At 51.8% G+C, this 17578-nt stretch overlaps 1 protein-coding gene across 1 annotated transcript in view; it reads left to right on the plus strand.

The window, feature by feature from the left end:
- PDLIM4 (PDZ and LIM domain 4) overlaps positions 1-12831 on the plus strand; it is a 54213-nt gene extending 41382 nt beyond the window's left edge. Inside the window, exons 4-7 of the mRNA XM_056350035.1 lie at positions 1052-1230; positions 3659-3816; positions 7862-7982; positions 8943-12831. Of these exons, the coding sequence (XP_056206010.1) occupies positions 1052-1230; positions 3659-3816; positions 7862-7982; positions 8943-9147 (663 nt within the window). The 3' untranslated portion in view covers positions 9148-12831. The remainder of the gene's footprint in view (positions 1-1051; positions 1231-3658; positions 3817-7861; positions 7983-8942) is intronic.
- Positions 12832-17578: the final 4747 nt, after the last annotated feature.

The following is a 17578-nucleotide window of genomic DNA, read 5'->3' on the forward strand; positions in this document are numbered from 1 at the left end:
ATCTCTGGGGATCTGCCCTGAAACAGATTAAACAGATTACAGCATCTTATAAAGCATCTATTTCTTCCATTGGTATGGGCACATTTCTGACTCACGTGACTGGGCATAGCAGCAGCCGGTGTGCATCCTTAGGCTGTGTCTGGCTTTCTGCTGCCTTTCCTGATGGCTGGAATTAGCCCCTCCACTGGGAAGGGGCTGCTGGCCGCTCCCCCACGCCTGACTCAGGTGGTTTGTGGCCAGATTAGCAGTAGGTACAGCGGGATTTATGGGTGTGCGCAGGGCTGACTAGCAAAGCTTTGGAAAAACACATAGGTAATGTTTTATGTAGGTAAAATAACATGGAAAACTTGTGTTTTAATGGCATCTGAGTTCCTAACTTAAGGTCATATGGCAAAAAGATTTCTGCAGTTTGCCTTGGGAATTAAAATGCAAATGAAAATATGAATACTGAGCTAAACCCTTGACCGGTGCCTTTCTCACACTGTGAATGACTGATCTGGGGAGAAAACCTCCCAAAATGAACACGGATCTTTGTGGACAAGAGTAGCTGCAAATAAGTGAAAATACCAAGCCTGGCCCCTTGGCTTCAGGTCTTGCCCGACCTGTGCGCACAAGCAGAGCTCAGGTTTTATCGTGCCTTGCTTCTATCATGCTTTGCTAATGTAAATCAGAGCGATTGCCCCGAAGTCAGAAGAGCGGTAAGTGCTCTCAGAGTGATGTAACGCAAAATGAGAAGCAGACTCGCAGCCTTTCTTTTGCGGAAATAACAAATATGCTTTTACAGGAGGATAAATGCAGGATACTTGGCAGTGGCTCACACTGGAGAAACAGGCGAGTTCATTTGGTTGGAGACCAAGGAAAGCTGCATAGATTCAGCAAGATTTAACTGCAGGTCAAGCCTGCGTTTTCCTTTTCCTGCTGCATATCTCTGCTTTCCACAGCACGTATAAAAAATCATTACTGCAAACTGCAAGTCCCAGGGCAGCCTCTCCGTGTATATCAAATCAAGAACTATAAATCTCAGGTTTTTCTGCTTTTTCTTCTCTTCCAGGACAACGGGCCTGCCCAGAGCAGGAGGCCAGTGCCCCACGGGGCTGGTGGCAGCCCTATGGACAACAAGCAGATGTTGAATGTGCAGCATCACCACCCAACCCGGCTCTACGCTAACAGCAGCTCCGAGTCAGCTCTGCCAGGCCAGCTGAGCGGGCTGCACATCACCCCGGCCCAGAGGTAGGACGAGAGCATGGCCCAGACACTGGGTCCCACTGCTGTTCCTGCAAGCTCAATTTCAGGGGTGTGCACTGAAGCTGTTTTGCTCCTGGAGCTCCAGAGGTGCTGGGTTCAGCTCCTGCTCCATTGGGCTGGGCAAGTGTAGGTGGGAGAAAAAACGGGGGAAAAAAACTCTAAACAACCAAAGCCCCCCAAAACTCAAAAAAAAGGATGGTTGGAGATGCCAAGTTCTGAACAAAATGACCATGTCTACGTATGTAGTAACTGCTACACTGAATTTAAGCTTGTGATGCTGCAGCAATGTTCAATCGCTTCTGTCTGAGAGGGGTGAAGGGGCTAGTGTTCCAGATCTGTGAAAGTTCCTTCTGTTGACAGCGGGGGTAGGTAGATGGGCATCTTCAGGTCCAGTCCCCAGGCTGGGATTAATTGCAGGGAGTGTCACAGACATTAGTATCCCATTTTTTCAAAGGATACATTCAAGGCGGGATGGAGGGTTTGGCTGTCCTAGGAGTGGGGATTGCACCGCCTCAAAGCCAGGAGCCAGCACCTGGGTTGGGAGCTGGAGATATCATGGAGAAAATTAACCCCAGTAAACTGGGAGTTTTATCAATGTACGATCTGCTCAGTGTGGCTGTCTGGGAGGCTGAGAAATAAATAATGCTCGTAGGAAAGAAAAAGCTTTTGTGTAGCCAAGAATGGTTTGGGTGGATAACTCGGACTTTGAGATAGGCCAGGTTGTGGACGGTGATGCTTTCGCATGGCTTACGCCACTGCTGATTTATGCTTCTCCGGACTGGCAAGATATTCTGCAAGAAAGTAATGTCTGTATCAAGTACAAAGAGCAGAGAGAGTTTCTTTTCAGCTCAGGAACTCTGTGGCTGCACAAATTCCTATTTCAGTGATGCTGCGAGCCAGCTTATTCCCTGTGCTGCTCCAGGGAAGTTAATGAAGTTGGAAAGAAGAGAACTGCACAAAAAATACAGAGAGCAAAATCTGCTGTTATCTGTGTGTGAGCCAAAAGCCAGATCAGCTTGGGCGTTGGAGCAGGACGGGGGCAGGAGGGCGATCTCTTTGAGTTGTGCTTGATCAGGCTGGACTGGTCAAAACCTGCCCTTTTTCACTGGAAGCGTGTGCACTGGTGCACAAGAGGGCTGTAGGCAGGCAGGTCGGCACTCGGGGCACACGGGGGTTTGGGCTGGCCGGGAGTCGCAGCGACGGGTCTTCAGCTGCCTTGGCAGCCCCGAGCCCCAGCAGCGGCACTTCTGCTCTGCCCGCCGGCACCGGCACTGCTGGGTGGGTCGCTTCCCAAAAATGGAGCTTTGGCTCTTCTTTGAGAATGAATTTTCTTTTGTTTTGGGGTGGGTTTTGTTGGTTTTTCTGTTTGTTTGTAAGTGAATTTTATTTTTCTCTCTCTCTCTTTTTTTTTTTTTTAAGCATGAATGTATTGCTGATGGAGAAAATGAGTCAGATGATGGCTAAAATATGTTAAGCTGTCTGGTGGCGTTCAGGGCTCATGCTGTATTTATTGGTTTTATAAAGACCTTGATGACCTTCTCCTTAAAAAGGAAAAGGAGCCCCTTTTGCTGGAGCTGTGCTGTGCTTTTGGGCCTCAGTGAAGCTCAACAGCACTTCAGTTCCCCCCTACTCAGCAGGACACTTAAACATGTACCCAAAATATTTTTTTTTTAATTCCTAGCTATGCTTTTCATGTTTTGATGTATCGACTGAACTGGAATAATGGTTTAAATGACTATTTGTTGTCTGTTATGCCACATACAGACAAGGAGCAGCTCCAGGTCTGGATGCCGAAGGTGGGCATGTGGGCATGTGGCTGGGGGGGCAGGTACGGGGCTGCTCTCGTTCCCTGAGTGCTGAGCAGCCCCGCAGGGTGCTGTTCTCATTTAAGCTGTGGGCTCTGTCTGACCAATGGATCCTTTAATGCAGTCACCTACAGAAACGCTCACTTCAAAAGAGGCGCTGGTGGCTGGCCAGGGGATTTGCTTCCGTGCCGGTGCTGGGCAGCAGCACACGCTCTCCCTGTGCCGGATGCCCTCACAGTGGTACAAGGGGCCGTAGACCCCCTGGCCCTGTGTAATTAATGAAATGCAGTGGTTTACCCATTTTTTTCAATAAATTCCATGTGTGGCCAAGCAAGTTACAGTGCTTGTGGCAGCCGTCCTCTTCCCTGCGGGTACCTGGGCCAGCCCCAGCTACATTGCTCAATTGGAGCCCAACAGGGAACAAGTTTAACTTCCCTGGTTCGGTGGCTGCTCCTGGGACAGACATACCTCCAGGCAGAGAAACCCATGGGAACAGAGAGGTGTTTGAGTTTGATTGAATCTGTGGGAATGTGGAGGTTTCAGTACCTCCCTGATGAGCTGACAGTTGCTGTTTATATTTGACTTGAGCTTTTCCTTCTTTAAAACAGCTTTGACCCCATGAAGTCTCTCCCACGGAACAGAAACGGAATTGATGTGGAGTCGGATGTCTACAAGATGCTTCAGGATTATGAAAAGCCCGTTTCGGAGCCTAAGCAGTCTGGATCCTTCCGATACTTGCAGGGCATGTTGGAGGCTGGCGAGAACGGTAAGGAGGGTTGGCACCCACAGCGTGTCCCCACCAGTCCCTACACCTCCCTGCCACTGGGGCTGTGGCACTGTGCTGCTGCGGGGCTTGAACCATCATTTGGTCCCTCTGCACCCCGTTCCATGGCCTGAAGCCCACCAAGATGCTGTTGCAGGCTGAGTTCTTTCTTCCTTTGCTGAGGTCCAGAAGCTTGAAAAGCCTCTAAAGGACCTGGCTGCAAGAGCTGATGGGGGGGCGGTTTGCAAATTCCTCTGCACCATCATTTTACTGCACATCACTCAGTGCTGGGGCAGCTCAGCTTGACACGGCAGGGTCCAAGCACTCTGTGAAGGGCAACACGTGGACAGCAGGTTTCAAATCAGGGTTTCAGGGACTTAGGCCAGCAACTGGGGGCTTGCCAGATTCGATGGCTGACTTGAGCATCGTGTGAAAGCTAGAATTGCAAAAAGCTTCTGCATGGCAGCTGTTTTCCTGAGATCATTTATGAAAGTAATGGCCTAGAGCAGTTGTGTAAGATCACCAGTGGAGAACTGTAGGCCTGTTTAAGTAAATGGCATTTGCATAAGGATGTGGGATGGTCCTCAGCAAGGCAGGGATAGAGATCAGGAACTCTTGGCTCACTTCTCAGGTCTGTCACAGCTTCCTGCCTGCAAGGTTAATGCAGGCAGGGGCCAATGCTGAGCATTATATAATAAGATCCCCAAACTATATATTTCAGCTTCTTTTTACTTGCCTTTCAACCTTAAGTCCATTGGGGCCTTTATGTTCAAACTTCCAGGCTTCGCTTTACAACCATTAGGGCAAGACTTTTCTTTCTGCTTCCTTCCAAGAGCCTTGCACTCCAGTCATGTGAGTCCAGGAACTTAGATTTTATGGGAAAATACCCACTACTGCAAATCTCATCATGAATCCATGAGAGGTAGCGAGTCGGGCTGTGGTGCTCCAGGTCCGGTGTATATAGAACGATGGAGAACCCTGTTCTTTGACTAGAAGGAAATTGCTTCTTGCTTCACAAGAAGGACGATCACAGGTAACTTCTGAGCATCAAGAGTTTCCACCAGTTTCAGTTTTCTCAGTGGTACTGAGGCATGTCTGCAAAGCGTAAGATAGGATCGGCCTTGGAAGCAGCGGGTATAAATGTTGCAGCCCCTCCCAGGCTGGCAGGAAAACCGATGCTAATTACGGGCTTCAGTTGTGCCTGCAAGTCCTTCACCGAGAGCAAGCACGGGCAGCTTCCCTGTGCGGCATCTGCTGCACCCCCAAGTCTCCTCATTAGGAAAAAGTAAATAGGAAGCGACTGTGTTAATTGCAATTAGTAATGCTGCTGCCTTCCTCCCTTCTCTGTGCCAGGCAAAGGGAACAAAATAGAAGCTTTGCTGGTTTGCTTCTGCCTCCCCTCACATCCTGCAGCCTTGGGGTGGCAGAAACCCATCACTGCCTTTGGGAGAAAGGGAGAATGGAAAAGGTGTGGGCTGCGGAGGGGGGGCGGGGGTGACAGAGAGGTGCCAGGATAGTCCCCAGACCCCCAGGGCTCTGCCACCGACCCTCTCCCTCCTGGCTGTGCTGTGCAGCGGGCAGAGGGGATGTGCGACCGACTGCCGGCGCAGTTTCACTCGTGCCTCCATTGTTACAATGCTGTTTATTTCATGGGGAATGAGAAATTAAGTGAAAAGCATCTCTCCTGGCATAAAGCTCTGTGATGTTTCAGCATGGTTTAAATCCCCAGGGGTGTTCTTGCTAGGTTGTTTTACAGCTTCCACCCCTGCTCCTTTTTTCTTAAGCCTACAATTACACATTTTGGCCCAAGCCTGCTGTGCATTGTCCTTTTAAAGGCAAGATCTCCTCTCCTGAGGAGCCAAGTGTCCCATATAAAACAAGTCATTGTCTGAAAGGTGTTTCTACTGGAAGCCGTGTTTTCTTCAGCACCACCAGCCCCGTGCCGCACCCTTAAGCAGCAATGCTTCGTGCTGAGGGTCTGGTGGTGGCTGGAGGAATCATTGCAGTTGCCTCCGTAAGCACCTTTGGCATGTGAAGGATGAGCACTGCAGCCACAAACGGGGATGTGATGGTTAAGGTTGTGGGATTAAAGCATCTCACTGCCTTGCTGAGGACCATAAATTACGGTGGGATTGTGGGCTGGCGCATAGAAGGAAATGATCCATCGTTTGGGAAGATGGAAGCAGCCCTCTCAGCAAGGCTCATTTTGCTGTAAAATCTTTTTTCCCTCCACCCGTCTCTCTTTCAAACAGCGTACCCAATCGCTCTATCTGAGAGACAGTGACAGCTTAACTGTTAAATGCTGGCTGATGAGCGTGCCTAGTCCAAGCACACCGTATCTCATGCTGGGGGAAGCCAACAACTCGAGCAGTTGGTTCGGTTGATTCCCAGCAAGGCAGCAGAAGGACTCGACAAGGGAGCTCAGCTGGAGCCAGCTAAGCGCTCGGAGCGCCCTGGGGTGGAGCAGCCCCAGTGCGTTCCTGCACAGGCAGTCTGGCATGGACCAAAGCTCTCAGCATCTCCAAACACTGTATCTTGGGAAAGTGGGGTTTGGTGGGAAATTAGTCCTTTGGGTTTTACTTGCTTGGCTAGAACCGTTGGTCTCTAGATCAGAGCCACGGCTGGAGACAGGATCAGCCGTGCAAGGGTGCCTGCGCACCCCGAGGGTAGCCGGGGGGTTTGTCAGGCTGCTCCCTCCTCCCCAGCTGAGCCCAGGACAGAGGGTGCTCCTGAGATGTGCCAGCCGGGGGAGCGGGGGTCTCTCCGTGGAAGGAAGCTTTGCCGAGCAATGCCATTCAAAACAGACCGTGTGAACCTGCATGGGATCAGCGAGCGACCGCCAGCGATGATGCAACGGCCTCAGGTTTAGGAAAGGCAGAGATGTTCCTGGAGCTGTGGAGGGCACTTCAGAGCAAAATCCAAGTGGAAGGTTCCAAAATGAGCTCAGAGTGTAGACACTTGGGTTAGAAAGGGCCTGTGCCCCAGCCGAGACCTCCTAGGCATCGTGGTTTAAGTTTGACCGTGGACTGAAATACCCTGGCAGCTCATGGAGCGTGGGAAGTCTGAATGCTGCAGGATGGCATGCTCATCCGAGAGCTCCTCTGCTGCTTTTCCAGACTGTGTCCACTGATGGAGTAAAATACGTTGTCCTTTTTCAGGAGCTTTTCCTTTCTATAACCTTAGGCCACCACCAAGGAGCCACGGATCAATATATACCCGAAAGACCAGTTAGCTGTGAGCCATGAAAAAACAGGCAGTGAATACTCGAGGCTTTGAAGTATCCCAGTGGCTGGCAACAAGGACGTGTGTATTGCCCCAAGCCCAAGGGCAGCTGACAGACAATGTGGAGGGAGAGGGCTGCAACACGGAAAACTTTGCCGTGATATTGTTCGTATGCACAAACTTTTCATTGTTTCCTTTCCCGTCGTTGGACCTTTACGAAAGGAGGCTTGGTGCCCAGAAGATGTTATCTTCTATCACAATGTTTTATTTGAGATTAGATGAGTGTTCTAGGAAGAAAAAATGCATGTAATGCTATTCTTGTTGAGTTTAATTTGCCTAATTTTCTAAAAGGCTTTCATCTTTGTCTCCTTGACTGATGGGGGATCTACCAGGTTCACCTGAAATGTTGGTGTGAGAAAAGCTCTTCTTTCTGGAGCTTTTCTGAGATTTTTGCTATTTATCTTTCTTAATTCACTAAATAGTATTGCAGCCAAATTCATCTCTCATCTCTAGATTAAGGCTGCTGTGCCTTTTGACAAGGTGTATGTACAGAGCTGGTGTATCACGGTAGGGGACAGATCATCTGCTGGCACAGCCGAGGGCTGCCACATCCCTGCTTCCTTCGGATGAACAGAGGGGCAGCGCGGTGTCCGTGTGACTCCTGAGGTAGTTGGTCTCACTCTTTGCTTTTTTAATTCCTTCCAAGCAAGTTGCAGGTTCTGTTGTGACAGGCAGAGACTCATCTGACTCCTTAAGAAAGAAAGAAAAAATAAATAAAAAGCCCTGAGAGGACATGTTCTCAATCTCCGTTTAAAATTCTTGGCAGGTGAAAAACTCGACAAACTGAGCAACCCTCGAAACATCAAGTCGCCGGTGTCAAAGCTTGGCGGTGCCATGTCCGGGCTGCAGATGCTTCCCGAGTGCACCCGCTGCGGGAATGGGATTGTGTAAGTGTCGCGTCTCGCTGGAGCCTCCAGTTCGGTGGGGACAGGGACGCAGGGATGCAACACGTGGGTTGGAATTTACAGTGAATACCTTTATTACAGAATAGCTTAAATCCCTTTCTGGGTTTTTTGCTAACCATATATAAACATGGAATTGAGGAATATGGTTTGGATTGCCCCTTTTAAGGGAATCTTGCAGCAAAATGGGAATGATTCATGGGATGGTTCCTGCCCTGCTTAGCACAGCAACTGCCTGGGGACTATGAATAGCGCTGGCAGCGTGGGCAGCACTGGCACTCTTCCACTGCCTTATGGAGGGGGAAACGCTTCAAGGGTTAAGTTGAAGAGGTCTGTGGATTGTTTTTGTTTGTTGAAGAGTTTACTCTCCACTGGATGGCTGCTGGGTTTGATTTCAGAGAATATAGGCATTTTTCTGCTTGTGATGTAACTTAGGTTCTGTTGTAATTTACGCTCTGCTCAAGGCACATTTGCTGGCTGGGCATCTGCTCTGCCAGTGCCTGTGACCGTGTTCCCACTGGTGCTGGGACCTGAGGGTCCCTGATCCAAAAGCTGAAGTGCCAGCGTGTGCGCAGCCCCGGCCCTGCCAGCAGTGCTCAGAAGATGCCAGCTCCCGATGTTCAGATCCAGGCTGATCGTAGATATTTACGGCTCTGTAGATATTTAAGGCTCTGCTTTGCATCGAGCCACAGAGCAGTACCACAGCGGGTGCAGGCGAACAGGAATGGAGCATCCCTTCCTGCAGCAGTACGGCGGAGCTGTGCCTGGAGCAGGGTGGCAGCTTTGGGTGGGCTGAAGTGTTGGGATGGGAACTGATAATAACCCCCTTAGGTGCCCCTGCGTGCCGCTTTCCTTTGCTTACTCTGCTTTGCTGGAGGCAGCAGGACAAGCTGTCTGTGCTCACTGTTCCTCCGCCTCACCCCAGCTCTCCCCATCTCTCACCAGCGGCACGATCGTCAAAGCTCGGGACAAGCTCTACCACCCCGAGTGCTTCATGTGTGACGACTGCGGCCTCAACCTGAAGCAGAGAGGGTATTTCTTCATCGAAGAGCAGCTGTACTGCGAGACGCACGCGAAGGAGAGGGTGAAGCCCCCTGAGGGATATGACGTGGTGGCTGTTTATCCCAACGCTAAAGTTGAACTTGTCTGAGCCCGGGCTGTGCTCCGGAGAGGGCGGGCGGCCACGCGCCCACCCACGTCCTCCCCGCCGGCTGCGCAGTGCGGCTGTAATCAACCCCGATTACCAAAGCCCAAGTTAAAATGCCTTTTCCTAGATAAATCCGTTTACACTTGGGATCTCCAGGGGGATGGTGTTGAAAGCATACGAACAGGTTTTTCCCTTCTTTTTGACACTCTGCTTTTTGGGTTGCTGTGTTGGGTTATTATTAGTCTGTACCATAACCTTATCCAAGATCTGTGTAAATATTGATTAATTCTCTACTCTATTTCATATAAAACCAGTATTCTTTTTTTTGCCCCTCTCTCCTGAAAAAGCAAGGAAGATGTTTTAAAAACAAAGAAGATAAGGCACTTTCAGAAAAGAAGCTGACTCCCGTATCCTGACCTTAATCTCCTGCCCTCTGGCTGCCCTGGTGATTAAAAGCTGACTCCCTGAGGAGTCTGGGGTGCGGTACTGGTGGGTTGGGGTCCCCAGCTCAGCCCCACCCCAGCAGATGCGCCAAGGAAGGGTGATGTCTTAGAACAGTAATTGCTGTGAAACTGTATGGATCGGGGCACTGTAGTTTGAGCCTGACCTGGACCCATCCGAGTTCCCCGAGAGATCTCTACACTGAGTGTGCAGTGACGCTTTTTTCTTCCTTCTGTCACTCCTAATTCAGTTGTTCTCTGTCATGTAATCACCTGAGCCCACCTACAAGAGGCACTGAAATAGCACAGAGCCCACCTTTGCTATTCTCACCTCCCATGCTCCTGCCCCACAGCTGTCCTTGCTTCAGCTGTTCTGAAGCTTCCCCAGCTTCCCCAGCTTTTGCTATGTTTTTGTAGTTCTTTATTTCTAGATCCCCAGACTGCTGCCATCTGGCTCTGCCTCCCAGCAGGGTGGTGGGGAGAAAATCTCTCCAGGCACTTAGGCAGTGGCTGGAGCCGCAGTGAGCCCCAAGTCCAGAGGCAGCAGGTTCAGATTTATACCCGTATCCCAAGGCTGCGCCATCAGCCAGGTCTGTCATCCACTCTATTTGACAGGAAAAAGTTCTTGAGGATCTCAGGATGTTGCTTTCTGGAGAAATGTTTTTTTCATGTTAGTGTTTGGAGGAGAGTTCAGTCACCCAGCTGCTGGGTGCCCCTGAGGGTGGCAATCAGAGGCATGCGTTTGGTACCATGGTTGCAACAGCGTCCTTCCTCCTCCTCGCTTGAGAGAGAGAGGATGTGCGGGAGAAGTGTCTGCTCACTTCCCTTCCATGGAGAAGGAAAATAAGATCAATGGGGCCAAAGCCCTCCTTCCCCTTCTGGCTCTCCATAACAGGGATGTGAGGAATCCAGGGCTGGAGGAGGGGCGGCAGCATTATCCCAGTCAGGGCTGAGCATGCAAATTCTTCCTACAGGTTTTACACCCTAGAAGGGAGTAAGGATTTTAGGGTGTTACTGGGCCACACCTAGACCTCTTCGTGGGGTGCCTTATAGGTATTGAAGCAGCTCCTGCCCCGTCCCGGCAGCCTCCTTAGCCAGCCTGGGCTCCCAAGCATGCAGCTTCCTGCAGCTGGGTACTACCTTGCAGCCACAGGGATGCTGGCCACACGCGGTCCTGCTGACAGCAGCACATCCACCTCCTCCTCCTCCTGCCACCAGGATTTTTAATAATTAAGCACAAGAAACACGTGGAGATTTTTATCACAGTGGTGAGCCTCATTTTTCATAGCTTTGCTTGGTAGGTTGGACCATCTGAAAGGAAATACTTGGGACAACTGTACATGATGAGAAGACTGACAGTAATTGGGTGGGAAGCGTTGCTGCCCCTGCCTGCGGGTGTCTGCTTGGAGCTTGTTACTTTGCTGTGTCAGAAACATTTGTTCTGAATTCCTCCGTCAACCTTGGGCATAGCTGGGCTGAGCTCTGGTGCTTGTAGCTTGACAAGTTTAGGCTTTACCCAAACCCAGGACCAAATCCGGCTCAGCTGAGCCATGAAAAACTCACAACATGAATGGCACAGGGGGCTTTTTCCATTTTCCCGGTTGCAGCTGCCTGTCCATCTGGTTGTCCCCAGCTCCTGACCCCTGTTTGACTCCATCTGTGCAGTGGCTGTGTCCTGCGGGGATGCCAGGAGTCTTGCAGCCCTGGCACAGGGAATGCCTGAGAAGTTCATAGATTGTTTCATTGCCCTTAGTTGAACGCCCAACTGAGCTGGCTGCTGGTGGGGCATCCTTGGTGGTCTCACCTGGCTGCTGCACCAGTACAGCACTGGGAGCGCTGGGCACAGGGCTTTCCTTTTAATTTGAAACCAGGTTCCCACAAATCAATTTTTCCAAGTGGTTGTCTCGTGATACCATTTCTTAGGAGTAATCATCTCATTTGATCCCCCCTGCATTGAAACTGAAACACAACCCCATCCCAGAGCACGTCAACTCCTGGCTTCAGGCCACCTCCCTCACATTATGGAGTTTTCTAAGAGGTGCCACAAGCAAACCTGCATCACCACATGGAACACAATTTAACTCTGTAAAACACAGCAAGGGATCCGTTTGTATGAAATACAAAATAAAACTGTACTGTTGGTTTTCTCCCCACATTACTTAGCTTGGCCGTTGGCTGGTCCCCAGCTGGGTCTCTCCCTGGCATTACCATACATGCGGGGCTTTGTCAGCATCCAGATAAGGGGAAGTCTGGATACACTTTAAAAAGCATCTCTGAGACTGGGAGCTGCACTTCTCATGGCATTGTGCATTGAGAGCCTCGGTTGAGGCTTGGCTTGTGTTTTGGTGGAACGTTGGTTGGCTTTGACTTAACTTACGAGACCCTCCTGAGACCCTGAATCCCATTGGGCTCAGAGGTGGGAAGGGCCATCATGTCTCTGCCTGTTACGCGAACACCCATGGGTGCCCGGCTCCTCTCCATCGGTGTGACCCAGCCCATCCTGCGATGGTCCAGGGCTTTACTGCATCTGCCCCTGTGTAAGTGAAGTCAATTCAGTTTTTTAGCAGCAGCAGCCAGCCGCGGTGCTGCTGCCAGGTACCTTCTGCCCGATGGCCCAGGCTCTGACCGGAGCAGAAGGCGCGGCTCTGCAGGGCTGGGCATGGCACCTGCCCCATCGCTGGCAGAGCGATCCAGGCAGCACCCAGGCTTGAAAGCGCCCTTCTCCCTAAAGGTGATGTAAACCATGGTACAGCCATAAGCAATGAGTGCTCCTGAAAATCCCCGTGCACGGCATCGGCTGCGGTGCTGCTCAGGCTCTTTCCCTAAGTGCTGCAGCCCCGGCAGGGAGCCCAGAGCTGCGGCACTGGCACAGTGGGGGCAAAACCAGCCCCAAAAGCCCTGTCCCAGCCTGTCATTGCTGACATTGAACCACAGAAATCCACTGGGTGGTAGGAGCATGGGCATCAGCAGGCAGAGGGTGCGTTCATCAGGGTTTAGCAGCTGTACCATTGCCTGCGCCGCTGGGTCTCAACAGGTCTGGGTTTAATGGTTGATGGGTGTTCAATTCACTGCCACACGGGGAAGTCAGAAGCAGCATGAGTTAGGTGCCTCCAATAGATATTTAATCTAAAAGGTTTTATTTGGAAAGCATTCATATCTGGAAATTGTTGCTTGTACGTGCCTAAAATAACTGAAAAGACAAAGCCTCTGAGGATCCGCATGTGGCATTAAAGATTTCTGTACAGTTTGGGTCTGTGTAACTCCATCTCTAATTAGCACACATATTCAAATCATTAGCATATCTATGACTCTCCAATTAGCAATTTCTCTGTTCACCCTTGAATACATACATGTCAGGTGTGGGTTTATGTTACAGCCACCATGACCCCAGCCTCTCTGCCCTGGGCACTGCAGCCCCAAGCTGAGCTCCATGGGGCAATCCCCAGGGGTGAGACCCAGCGGGGAGTGCAGGGTGCCTGGGCAGCCCTGGGACCCCTGCGAGACCCCTCGCTGTGCACATCGCAGCCCCAGCCCACGCAGCAGCCGCTGTCTGACCTGCCCAGCCCTGGGAGCCTCCTCCAGGCTCCTTGCTGCTTGGGAAAAAAACCACACGTAAGATCCAACGTGGCAAAGGACACCATTTATTAACTAAATGAGCTGGGACCAGGGCCAAACTGATTCAAGTTCTAATGGTTTAATTTTTTCTGTGTATCTTCATTAAAGTTTCCTAGTTAGCTGGGCATTATTTCCACCACCACACCCCTTTTCTTCTGCTGCTTTTGTTCAGAGTTGTTTAACTTTGCTTTTGTTACTAGTTGGCTGCCCCAGGGACCTTAAAAAAAAATCTCGGCTGGTCCATTTGTATTAGGATAAAAGTCCTTGTGCCACAGGAGGGGAGGCAGAGGGAAAGAAGCTCTTTGGAAAAGTTCCCTCTCCTCCCTTTCTCATGTATGAAAGAGGGTATTTTAATTACTTGAGGGAAACAAAATCTTCCCCACACATATAATGAAACACACAAAACTGCTCCTGAATGTAAAGGAACTTATCTGCAAGTTATTTTGCCTCTCTGTTTCTCCCCAGGAAAGCACAGGCTGTCAGGAAACACCCACAGAGCTCCCCCAGCCCAGGAACAGCTTCTCACACCAGGACATTTAAATGTTTAGAATTTTTATGTAGTCCTAAAGCCGTTCCTTCACGCAGGGCAAGCTGGTGGGGAGGGCCTGGGCTGCGGCCAGCACTGCTGCTTTGGGCAGTTAATGTGCTCGGGGTCGCTCTCATGCTGTGCAAAGACACTGCTCAAGCACGCTTCAGGCTTTTAGTTTTATTAATGAAAACAAATGTGTTTTGTTTTGTTTTGTTTTTTTTAAGAAATACCTTAGTTTTTCACTCCCAAACCTGAGGGGTGCCAGGGGGCCAGCGGCGAGCTTCTGTTCTCCCTGAGCTGATTGACTCAGAGGTCAACAGCAAGCTGCTGGCACCACGGGATGGGACGGCAGTGCTGGGACTCGCTCGAGGGACACTGAGCATCATTGTCGGAAAAGCCAATGGAGGGGACCTGGGGAGGCCACCTGCTCCCTGCCCCTGTCCCCAGGCAGTGCCAGCCACCAGCATCCCTCCCGGGAGGTGTCTGATCTTCCTCAGGATGGAGACTCCGAGCTTGCCAGGCTGCGTGTCCCACGGCATTGCTGAACATCTTGGGGGTGCGAGGAGTGCCTTGGGTGCATGATGTGCCGAGGAATGTATGGGGTGCATAGGGTAGATAGTGGTGAATCACAGAACGGCTTGGGTTGGAAGGGACCTTGAAGACCACCCAGTCCCACCCCCTGCCACGGGCAGGGACACCGGCCACCAGCCCAGGTTGCCCCCAGCCCCGTCCAGCCTGGCCTCGGGCACTGCCAGGGATGGGGCACCCACAGCTGCTCTGGGCAGCCCGTGCCAGCGCCTCGCCGCCCTCACGGGGAAGGATTTCCTCCTAATGGGGGTGCCTGGGGCTATATAGGATGTGTCGGGTGTGCCTGGGGGTACACGAGGTGCAGATGGGGTACATGGGGCGCAGGGACACGGGGATAGGCCGAGCTCCAGCCCAGCCAGGCGCTGCGCCTGCCTCCTGCACCATCTAGTGATGGAAACCGAAATATCCAACTGCATCTCCCACCCGGGCGGGACGGGAGAACCTGCGCTGTGAGGATTCCCGGCGCTGTGGGGTGGTTCCCGGGTGGGAACAGCTAAACCCACCCGGAGGGCAGCGCTTCTGAGAAACCTCTGGCAGAGGCTGCTCCGGCGGAGGCCGTTTTAAGCCGGAGCGATGGGTTTGAGCCCATCCCCAGCATGTGCGTGCTGCCAGACATCCCATCTGTTCTCTGGCAAGATCCCTCGCCTTTCCTTGCTGTGGTGCAGCCCTGCCCCACATCCCTGTGCCCGGACCCAAAGGCTGAGGGGCCAGGGGAGCAGGACGGGGTGGTCGTGCAGCTCCACGGTGCTGAGCTCTGCAGGACACCTCAATACACCTGCTCCTGCTGCAGAGCCATGATGGAAGTGTGTGCTGGTGCCCTGGGCCAAAGTGGTGTCTCTTACCTGACCGGAGTGACGCTGCACCAGGTAAAACTACTTAAGTCCTTGGTGGGTGGTGGATGGCCTTGGGAAATGTTGAGTAGGTGCATTTCAGGGAGTTTTATCTCAAATCCTCACACACACGCTACGGGCTGGCACCCTGGCTCCATCCCTACAGGATTCCTACCACAAATACAATTGCCTGACAAATATTTATCCTGCTGAGTGTTTGTCTGCCCAGCTCTGCTTAGGAAGGAAAAAGTTCACACACCACTGCCAGGAACTGGGAAGCGATGGCCGCAGCTGCCCCTGAAAGCTGTAAGTCCCGTAAATCAACCCAGTGTGAAGTGAGCCTTGCACCGGGGAAGCCTCGGCACCGCTCTGTGGGTAAATGCATCACGCTGCTGAGAGCGCAGCAAGGCTGAAATCAGTCAGGAGCCTTTTCAAGCGTTGCCAAAGATTTTTTCCCAGATGCCATCGGTCCAGTGGGACGTGGCCCTGATGGACGTGACCACTGGCTCCAGCTGCTCCGGAGCGGGGAGCAGGCAGGCAGGAGCGTAAGGCCAGGGCTTTGGGCAGAGCATGGCTGCACCCTGCTCGGCTGGGCGGCACACGCGCTTCAGCACCTCCACGCCAGCTCCAAGACCTCAGGGGACACTCTGCAGGTTCAGCAAACACACTTAGAAAATGGATTTTGATCTGTCACACTGACAAGCTTCCACACGATCTCAGTGCTAGACAAACAACATGGAATTAGAAAACTCTAATTATCACATACTTTCTTAATTCCCAGCTCTTGAGATGGCTGCTGGGCGGGTGACACAGTAGTCCCACCAAGGCAGAGGATCCTTTGAGACAGGCCTTCCCAAGCAGAAGAGGAAGAGCAGAGCTGCCTCGGGCAGTAACCACCCCCACCCTGAGCAGAGCAGGAGCTCTGGGAGCATCACACAGCACGAGGGTGCAGTGACCATGCACCAGCAGCCTGTTGGTGCCACTTCCACCTCCAGCCCCTGCCTGACTGTTTCAGGCCCTGTTAGAAAATCTGTTTGCACAAGAACAGAAAATTTGCACAAGAGCTGGTTTCTCAGCTCCTCAAAGATTTGCTCCTTCTCCCCCTGTGACGGAGGCACTCCTCCTTTGCTCTGCTGGCTCCTTAGCATCTGATTTCACTTTACAGGAATCTCTCTGCCCTTGTTTCCCGCATGCTGCTCTTCATCTAATAGCTGAAAGGGTGGTTTAGAGGGCTTCAGTGAAACGTGCTGGCCACTTTCAGAGGGGTCATTTGGGAGAACTAGGACTGGTCCTTCCTCTACAGTGAACTTGCTCTGTGGCTGCCCGAGCCATTTACTGGCCACTAATCCCATGTGGTTTTCGTAATCTCCATGCCTGGGTTGAAGCATTCCTGATGTTGGATCATAAGCAGGGTCTGCAATGCGGGAAACACCCAGCAGAGCCTGGCAGGCGGGCGGCATCGCTCTGGGCTACAACGATTGTATGCAGAAGCTCATGGTGCTGTGGCCGAGCTGGTGAGAACACAAGGTGTTTCTAATCTACTAAATTACGTAGATTCACAACATAAAAGAAATAAGAAAAGACATGGTGTTTTCATGTTGAACACCTGAAATTTATAATACATTAAGGATTCATCTGTAAACCAGATAAACCTGAGCTTGTGTGCATGCCTACCACCTACTTTTGATATGCTAAATTTGCAGGCTAACCAGAGCTGTTTACAAGCACTGCAAATTATTCCTCTGTAAACAATTACTGTTGACTGAATAATTATTAAGATTGCACTAACACTAATGCTTAAGACAATACACTCCAAATTCCTTGCTTCCTCATGGGAGCAGGCATGCATTGCCTGTCTGCTGTGGCTCTTGCACAGCCCCAAGGCAGGGCAGGGTGGAGGGCTGCTGCCTGCCCCTGCCTGAGCTGCCTGCGAGCTCCTGATCTGCCTGAATCGGCCACCACCCCACTCTTATCACTGGGGACAGCTTTAGCTGTGTGGTGGTGGCCCAGGCCTGACAGTGAGATGCCGCCTCCAGCCTCTCTCCAGGCAGGAGGTATCTAAATCTTCCCCATGACATCAGCTCTCCATCCCTTATGCCAAGGAGCAGCGGATCTCTGCCTGGCTCAGGTAAACGCTGCCCTGTGCTTCTCCTCCCCAGGCACTGCCGCAGCCATTGCTCCCAGTCTGTGCCTCCATCCTCCCACACACCCTCGTTACCCCCGATCATCCCAGCTGCAGAGATGCTTCCCGGCCTCCCACCGCCAGCACGAGCATCCCCAGCCCTGCAAGGCCGAGCTGTCCCGTTCCCTGCTGCAGGCCTCCAGGGAGCCCCACATCCATCCACCCACCACCAATCTGACCAGTCTGAGTGCTGTGCTTATTTCAAACACCCCCTGTTTCTGAGCACCCCGTGAGTTATTCCAGAAGATGA

This window comes from Falco biarmicus, chromosome 8 (genome assembly GCF_023638135.1).
Source record: "Falco biarmicus isolate bFalBia1 chromosome 8, bFalBia1.pri, whole genome shotgun sequence".
NCBI classification, from domain to species: Eukaryota; Metazoa; Chordata; class Aves; order Falconiformes; family Falconidae; genus Falco; species Falco biarmicus.